The 9,648-nt window shown below is 38.8% G+C and overlaps 1 protein-coding gene across 1 annotated transcript; it reads left to right on the top strand.

Annotated features, from left to right (window-relative positions):
- The first annotated feature begins 2,419 nt into the window (after positions 1–2,419).
- Positions 2,420–9,488, top strand: tmem263 (transmembrane protein 263). The gene is made up of 3 exons (XM_023296395.3): positions 2,420–2,580; positions 3,942–4,012; positions 8,003–9,488. The coding sequence occupies exons 2-3, from the start codon at positions 3,946–3,948 to the stop codon at positions 8,299–8,301; spliced, it is 366 nt and encodes a 121-aa protein (XP_023152163.2). The 5' UTR covers positions 2,420–2,580; positions 3,942–3,945; the 3' UTR covers positions 8,302–9,488.
- The last annotated feature ends 160 nt before the right edge of the window (positions 9,489–9,648 follow it).

Here is a 9,648-nt window from a genome sequence, read left to right as displayed (position 1 = left end):
CAACACAAACGATTAAAGCACATACGTCTTTGTCACAAAAAACAATCATGCATTTTTGTTCTTTCATGAATTTATTATAGATCTTCCAAAATATGACATAATCTGCTGGCTCAGAAATATACATACAGTAATGCTAATACATGACTAAATGTCTATTGGTTATTTTCACCTCACTTAGGTGCTTTTGTTAGCCGTCCTAAAGCTTCTGGTTGTATCTTTGACTACTCCGCTTGACAGAATTAGTGCAGTTCCACTAAATTTGCTGGCTTTCTGACACAGACTTGTTTCTCTATCATGGTCCACGGGTTCTCAATGGGGTGTAAGTTGAGATTGTGGTAAGGTCATTGTAAAACCTTACCACTTTTAATGTGGGCTTGGATTTATTGTCTAATCCTCCACTGGTGCGATGCTCATGCATGATGACCATAGAGACGCCTGGAGGGAAAAGGAGGTGGAGGAAGTCCAATATTGTGACTTTTTTCTGAGAAAAATTTGTGAAACACTATGTAATATTTAAAAAATTGGTTCGTAAACACAGAACATCACACTGACAGAGAACTCCAGTTCTTTTAATTGAGATGTTTAATCACTTTTTCATTTCTTTTTTTTCCATAACTATTTAGATGCTATCATAAAGTCTAATTCTCTAACTGGTTTAATAAAAAAAATAAATTGGTGTCACATACTCACTTGAAAAGGTTATGTTACCAAACAAAAGCCACAAAAGAGGAGAGAAGAGCAAATGTCTATATCAGTTAACTCAGCGGAGAAAATATTAAATTTTAAAAAAGTTGATTTACATTAGATCATGAGAGGGATCTGTGCAATATCTGAATTCCCACTTATGGAAGAATCTGTGCAGTATCACCATCCATCCATCTATCATCTATACACCGCTTAATCCTCATTAAGGTCATGGGGGGCTGGAGTCTATCCCAGCTGACTGAGGGTGAAGACAGGGGACACCTGGACAGGTAACAGTCTATCACAGGGCTGCATATAGAGACAAACAATCACACTCTCATTCACACCTACGGACAATTTAGAGTTACCAATTAACCTCAGCATGTTTTTGGACTGTGGGAGGAAGCCATGGAAACCCGGAGAAAACCCACGCATGCACAGGGAGAACATGCAAACTCCATGCAGAAAGATCCCAGGAAGGCAGGGATGCTAACTGGGGATCTTCTAGCTGCAAGGCAACAGCGCTAACCACCAATCCACTGTGCAGCGCTGCAGTATTAACAGTACTTATTTATGGGAGCCCAGATAAGTTGAGCGGGCAACCCATGAAGAGGCTATAATCCCCGATGCAGCATCCTGGGTTCGATTGTAGCTCATAGCCCTTTGCTTTATTTAAATTATTTTATTAATATAAATATTATTTATTTTGTACTTACATAAAATGTTTTTATTTATTTATTTATTTATTTATTTATTTATTTATTTATTTATTTTTAATTATTTGGTTTTTTTTATTTGTTTTATTTATTTATTTTTGTTTTATTTTTCATAAATTTTGTTCTGTGAAAAAGTTTGTTACACTCTATTTGCATGAAAAGTGCTTCACTGAGAATCTCACTGCCTTTATATTTCATTTTATTTTCAACCCTGACCTGGTGCTCTAACTACATCTGGTCCTTTACAGAACTTAAGGACATTTTCACATTAAACTAATGCAGAAAAGGAACAATGTGGTGCATTATATTTCACCAGAATCCAGGAGATGTGGAAAAGGTGCTAAAAATGTCAATGAATTCATTCTCATGATTGTACAGGAGGGGTATTAGTTTTTTTTTTTTTTTAAGTATGATGTGACTCATCTGCTGAAAGGAGACGATCTTGGAGTGAGGATGTGAGGCCTGGCCGTCACTTCCACGTTGCGGGGAGGAGGTGGTCTGTGGCTGTTTGGATCCGACTCCTCTCCCGCCAAAGACAAGGGTCCCCCTCTCTGCATCCTCAACTGAACCCTCATCTTGTCCTTTCATCGGCTTCGTCAGGCATCACTACAGCTTTTTGATGTATTTCTGAACGTGGCACCCAAACACTGAATGATAATCTGCGCTCCGTGTCCATCACGAAAACGTAAAAACAATAAAAGATCATCTCGGCGTTATTACGTCACGATGCCTTCTGGCAACCTTGAGCCATTGTTTATGTTTCAATGCCTCACTGCAAAACTGTCAGTAAACACACGTTGAGAGTATCTAAAAAATGACTATTTATAGTATATGTAGAATGATTTAATTTCGTGCGAATAAAGAGCGAATTGAAGTATTTTAAAGTCACGTTTTAATCGCAAACAGCACATAATATGTTTGAATGCTTGTTTTTAGCAGCTGGAGCTCCAGCAGCCCGCGGACAGTGTGTACCTCTGAGTCTTTATGGGTGGAGACTGAGGTCCTCCCCCCTAAAAAACAATCAGTCAGACAGACACAAACACAAGCCAGCCTCAACCATCACCAGCTTCACTCGTTACAGGCTGTGAAATCCGAAAAAACACCGCGGTCAGTTAGTTCACAAGCCCCGAACACAGCCTCCACTACATTGGACCAGTTTGCTAGCTAACGTTAAAACAAGGTAAGTGCTGAATTAGCCGCTTCGGGTCCGGTTTGTGTAGTCAGCCGTGAAAACTTCTGCACAAACTACGAGCGTCACTTTTGGGAGAGAGAGGAAAAAACTGAGCTGTGTTATCTTTTAAAAAAAAAAAACAGCTTCTCTTTCGAGGTTTAGCTTCGGCAGGACGGGTAGTTTGGAGGAAACGCCGACCCCCGTCCACCATTAGCGGTGGGAAAAAGCTGTTGAAAGTGGAGCAACGTCACGCTCGAGCTGGAAGATTCTACAAAATAGCGTTCAGCTCCGTGAAGCGTTCCTTATTATCACCATTACTCGCTTAAAAAGTCACATATTTACGATAAAAATGGACGGAAATTCAACAACTTGCAATCGAGCATCCGCGGCTGTCTGTTGTGTGCGTTAACAGTTGCTCAAATTAAACTTAACGTCCTCGAAACAATGGTGTAGGTAAGCTACCTATCATAAGTTTTAGCTACGTTAGCCAACTACCATTATTAATATGCTATTCGAAGCTAACACGGTGTCATGTTTTTGTTTAGCTTAAATTTCTCCCTTATTTCCATCTTAGAAACGCCATGATTAAATAATGCTGTCGTCTTCGCACATTTCATAACTTTTCCATGACTCCATTATATCCTCAGTGTCTACAGTTATGCAAACAAGTCTTAACTTTAAACCCCCCCCCTTGAAAAAACACAATTTCAGATTAAGTTTAAACTGCTTGGATGTTTTTGTTCCACCAAATCTACAAGATAGAGGCTGTTAATGCTGCCAGGCTTTTCCAGCATCAGCTGTTCTAAGTTCTAGAGTTCATCTCCTTGCCTTTTACGTTTTGACCTGTTCAGCCCTGTGGTAGACTGAACAGGTCTGCCTTGTTTTAGCAGCACACCCAAAGCAAGCTCCTTTATTTTCTTTACACGTTGGTGCCTAAATTAGCCCCATTCCTCACACTGACATTCAGCTACAGCTGTCTTTGTAGGCTCACTCATTTCAAGCAATTTTGTCAGTTTGAAAGAGGTTTTTAATCGCATATATGCAGCAAGTGTGATTACTTGGTGGCACAGTGTTCTTCACTGTAAATTACCTAAGTATGTCACTTTTACAGGATAATCCAGGAACTTGTGTCTTCTTTTGCCCTCTCAACATTACACAGCATAAGTAAACAAAAAAACTGTGCTACAACAAGCACAGACTTGGGTCTTCCCCCACAGTTCACAGCATAACAGAAATACTTCAAGTATGCCAGACAGAACAAAGTTTGGATGTCAGCATTATTGCTAGAATCTCATCTAATGTAGGTCCCTACACTGCATATCTGTGTTACCCATGTGTCATTTTGGTAATTGTATTGTTTATTTTCTCAGAGAGATGAGTCAGGCAGAGCAGGTGCCTGAGGACGTGCCTGCATACCTCAACGATGAGCCAGTCGCTACAGGTAAATTCAGTTGTAAATGTCCTCTGATAGTTTGTTCACCACAATATCTTCCAAATCTCACATCAGCAATCATCATCACATCAGCATAGTGTTTAAAGAAACAGTATGTGGGACAAATTTGATGGAAACTAGATTCATAAGCTACTATAATTGCACTAGAATTTGTTTTTTTTTAAATGCAGATTCAGTAGGTTAGTGTTGCCAAGAGGCAGAATTGTGTAATGTCTTTACCAAAAGTATTTTAACAATGACAGTTATGCTCTTTGCCAGACTGCAGTTTTGACACATTATAGCTCTTTTTATGTGTAAATGTGCAGTGTGAAATGACAAAATGTTCAGATGATTTGGTAGGTGACACGCAAGTCACATCCTATGGTTCTCAAAAATGAGACCGTGTCTTGTTTTTCATATTTACACACAGTAATTCCTAACTAGGGTTACAAATACTTCAGATTACTTCAACTGTTTCGGGGAAAGAAATACATAAATTACTTTTTAATTAAAGAATCGATTGAAGCAGGTTTGAGCCAGAAAGTGAACTAAATGTGCATACTCCCGACATACAGTCTGTGTATGAACACGAGGTATTCTCTGTATTTTAGGTATTAAGACAGAACACACGCAGGACAGAGGGTGATAAAAGACTGTGTGTGTTCATACCAAAAATACGACAGGTAGATAGGTGACCTGGATACTTCACAGCTCTAAAATGGGAATTAACAGGGTGAAAGCAAATCCTTATAAACTCTGATGAAAGTCAGATCATCCTTTGGCCTTTCATTAAAAATGTTTTACAAGGCTTCATGGATGATTTACATGGACCGTTTTACCTGTGCAGTAGACCTTTGAGTGGTAAACTGTGCATGGAGGATACAGATTGACCAAAAACATGCTGTCAGTGTTGCTGATTGACACGAACACCAACATAAAGCAGTAGTTCTGAGTGTTTTGAACTCAGTTGGAAGTTTGAGGAACATAAATGTGCTATTTTTGAAGGCACATTTAGAGAGGCAAATCTCCATTTTTCATACTTTGAGACGGATGTAACCCCTGGTCCCTTGGCTATTACATGTTTGGCTGTGTGTCTGTGTAGTTTCTCATTCATCCAGGTCATGGTTATCCAAAGTTGTTTAAATCAATCCAACTGGACTTTCAGAAGGTTCCTTGAAGACGTTTCACCTCTCATCCAAGAGGCTTCTTCAGTTCTGGTGGTGGTTGATGTTGCCTCAGCTTATACCCTCTGTGAGGTGTGGTCAGTGTTATTCACATTCCGACGACCATTGCCAAGGCCCACCTGGCTCCTCAATGATGGTCGTTGGGAGCCAGGGAGTGACAAAGGGGGTCGTTGAAATGCGAGTTTCACCGAGCCCTCGTATGCTAATGGTGGTCGTTAGTATGAGCCACTTCACATGAGTCATTCTGCTGAGTAGTTCTTTTGGGGAGTTTGGCTGTGTCTGTGTAAAACTATCTCCAGCTAAACTAATGTAACAAAGAAAAACAATGAAACATTGTGATAATGTCATACTGAAACAAGTAGTTGATTTGATATGTCACTACTTATATTCACATTTACTGCTTATTCTTTTCCTAATCGTAACAGATTTTATGGAGAAACTTCTGCGCGAGATTTGAAAATAACGGTGCTTCACATACTACAAGCTATTATTAGGATTATTGTGCCAGAGGGAGTTGTCAGAGAGCGGTTTGCCACCTCACATGATCTCATGGATGTAAACAACATGACGACTGGGGTGCAGTAACTTGCCGCAACACAAATACTACTTTTCAGTGAGAAGAAAGTAAAAGCAGAGGGCCGAGTCTGGATGAGAAAATGTTTCAGAAGATGCACTCATCATGAGATGTTTATTCCTAGAAAGAACTGGAGGTCAGATTTCAACCTTAGTTTTAATATCTGTAGCTAACATTAGCATCAAGGTCTAGAATGGTACTGTTGTTTGTCTGTAGCACAATAATTGTAGCCGTGGCCGCATTAGTCTGCCAGAATTTTGGGAGGTTTAAGAGCGAATCTGTTAACACTTCATATTACCAGATAATCAGGCCCAACATCGGTTCACACCAAAGTCTCAGATATTTCTCCTCCAATTCTTTGAAGGGGTGAAGTGAGGGTTAAGTTGGCCCAAAATCCCTTTTCCAGCTTGACATTGGTGTGTAGAGGACACCTTATCAAGTCTCTCTTGAGAGCAGAGTTTCAGGGAGGAAGAAAGGAAAATATGCCCCACAAATAATTAGGTGAAACTACACCATGCCTCATTAGAGATATACTGTCCTCCCGATGAGTCTTCTGGTTTCAATGGTAGACAGCTAGCTAATGTGTGATTCCTCAAACCCAAGGCATAACTTTTCTTGTTATTGAAGATAACTTTATTTTCAAACGTAAAACTGTAACAAGAACAAATTGAAATCAGAACATAATCAATACATAAACACACAAGAGAAAAAGTTACGACAAACAACTTAAGTATTTACAGGCAAGTACTGTCCAAGGCCACAACATTGAAATAAAAACAGGAGGAGAAGCATCCGAATTCTCTCATGGCCTGACCAGCGCTAAGACTCTTTTTAAACATCCCCTACTTTAACATCATTTCTATGGAAAAATCAATATGGGGCACTGCCACACACAAAATTCTGCTGCATAAAAATACCTATGGCACGGAGTGTGACTTAGACTTGTGGCCATTCTCTCAGGAAGGCATATATGGCAACATTATTATCACGGGTGACATTGTAGAAGTATTGTTTTCTAACGTGCACTGTCTCTACTTGAAATTAATCTATCAAGGCCTGTGAAATGGAACTAGATGATTTGGAGAAAATATCTAATTCCAGATTTTCTGACAGACACTGTGTTTCTCATTTTATTTCCAGTATAATCCAATTTAATGAAGCCAGTCTTCACTGCACAACAGATGTAAGACATGCAATGGAGCATTACCATGTGAGATGTAGTCAGAAGCATGACTGTCACACAAGGAAAAAAGAATGAGTTTATAGAAACACTGACATGACAGGTTGACCTTTTGTCTTGCCACACTACATACGTATATAATTAAATTGCAGCCGATGCTAATTGCATTGTTCCAAATCGCTATTTCAATTTGAAATTGATTGTTGTTCAACCCTGCTGTAAAGAAGCCGTATGTTTGAAGAGGCGGAACAGTAAGTTGATTTGTCATGTATTTGGTCTACAGGAAAACAGATTTGATAACACAATAATGGCTGGAGTAATATTTCATATATACATACGCAGGGTGCCTATAGAAAGTACCTGCTGAATGATTCGTATTGTTTTCTCCCTAGCATCGTGATTCAAACTATTGCCTTTTGAACAGTATTCTTGAGAATCTTGCTATGTGAATCTATGAATGTTATCTGTAATTTCTCCAGCTTAATGACTGGTTCTTAAATACATGAAGGATCCACTTGTGTCTGTAGTAAAACGGTGAAATCATGTACATGCTCTGTTTGCTCAAGTTAAAACTATGCACAAATGGTTAATAGTTTTGTTACTGAAGAATGTTACTGTCTGTAGATACCAAAATGATGGCTTACTGTAAATACATTTTCTTACTTTTGAGCTCTATTTAGTGAATTAGTATATTTTATTACAAGGCGGTGCATTTGCAGTAAGAAAAATACAGTCCCTCATTCCTGTGGTAATATCTTCTTAAGTTTTATCTTCTTAAAGAGCACTGTCTTTTGAAGTTTTCTCTTATTTTTCAACTTAAAATTGAATCATGGTAAGTTAATTTTGTCTTTTTGAAAGAAAAAAAAACTCATGTCTAAATGAAAACGTATTTTAACAAAGCAATATTAAGTAATAAAAAATGTAAAATTAATGATCTATATATAATTAAAATGATAATGTAAAGGGAATGTTGTTCCTTTTTGACTCATTTTTGGCTCTGTGTTCCTGTTTGGCATCAACATCTTGAACGTTTAAATATCGCTTTGCTCGTTTTAAATCAGATAACAACAAGGACCACCCAGAGACACAGCCGGGCATGCTTGGCAGGCTGGCGGGGGGCTTGTACGGTGCCACCAAGGGAGCTTTGGGAGCGACGGTGGGCGGCGTGACCTGGATAGGGGGAAAGAGTCTGGACCTCACCAAGACTGCAGTCACTTCTGTAGCCGCCGTGCCTGCAGCGGGAATCGGGCTGGTTAAAGGGGGCGTGTGCGCCGTGGCTGGAGGAGTGACTGCCGTCGGCTCTGCAGTGGTTAGCAAAGTCCCCATAGGGGGAAGCAAAAAGAAGGACAAGTCTGACTGAGCAGAGAGGAGAGAGTGAACACACAGCTGAGTTGAATGGCTCGCACTGCATTTGCTTGTTTTAGCATATGTGAGCAGGAAAAGAGCAAGAGAGGACTCAAAGTTCAGTGTGCACGTTTTGGTGTTGGTTCTGTGCTTTTTTTTCTTTTTTTTTTGTTATGTGATTTGTTGGTAAACACACGTTCATACAATAATGTGGCAAAGATTTCTAAAGCAACAACATAACAAAGACTCCTTCTCTGTTGTTAAAGCAAATCACACCAGACTGTTTCCACCTGTGCCTGAAATTTCTCAAATGAAATATTCATATTACTTTGTTAGTAAGCCACAACGCTGTTTTCACTGTACATTGTTGTCTTTTGCATTAGTTAACTTCAGCATTAGAGGCAAACAGCACAGTAGCAGAAATTAAATGTCACTTGCAAGACAATCAGTGATGGTCTATAACTGACAATGAGGTGTTTCTTGGAGATTTGAAATATTTTGCTGTTAAATTGATCTGGGAATGCTCACAGTATGATTTCAGGATATCAACAGTCCAGATTAACATCTTAATTACTTTCCAGCTGTTGATATCTACTGTTGAGTTCCTGTGACATTTTGTTTTCTTCTGACTTCTTATCACCCTCTGGTGGTTATATTCCAGCTCAGTGGAAGGCAGATCCAGCTTTTGATGCAGATTCCGACTTAGTACAGTACATATTGTGCCAGACTATGAAAGCATATGAACTGCAATTTACTTCTTCTCTAATTTTGCAGTTTCTGCTTATTTTGTGTAAGTATTTGAACATGTTTCCTTGAAAAAAAAAAACCTAAAACACTTTCAGAAGCTTCAAAATTATGCTCCGCACAACAGCAAGAAAGCTAACGTCTCAGTCAGTGTTTCTTTAAGTTCATCTGTTAAGAGACACCATGTTTACTGTTGCACACCAGGAATCTGATGGCTGGATTTCTTGACATTTGCATTCTGAATTTCAAGGGTCAAGTACATTTTAAAGATGAAAACCTGTAAAAAAATGCATTTAAATAAATTAAAAAAAAATCTTTTGTTACTCTGCTTTGTATCATGCAGCAGTAAGGTTGCAAAGCTTTTGCCTTTACCAGTGTCTCATGTCAGAATGTTTTGAACATTATCGACACATGGTGATATATTCTGAACTTGTATAAATAAAACAACTGGAAGTTTTCCTTGTTCTGTATTTTCTCGGTTTTTAGTTTTAATATATGTACGTGTAAAAATAGCTGCTTACTAATAGTCTTGAATCACTGGGACACTCAAATTATTCTGCTTATTTGTAAATATCCACAAAGTTCTGTAGAGGTTTGAATAGTTTTTTATTTAGAACAA

This window comes from Amphiprion ocellaris, chromosome 3 (assembly GCF_022539595.1).
Source record: "Amphiprion ocellaris isolate individual 3 ecotype Okinawa chromosome 3, ASM2253959v1, whole genome shotgun sequence".
In the NCBI taxonomy this organism is placed as follows: domain Eukaryota; kingdom Metazoa; phylum Chordata; class Actinopteri; family Pomacentridae; genus Amphiprion; species Amphiprion ocellaris.
This window is presented reverse-complemented; position numbering and strand designations above follow the sequence as displayed.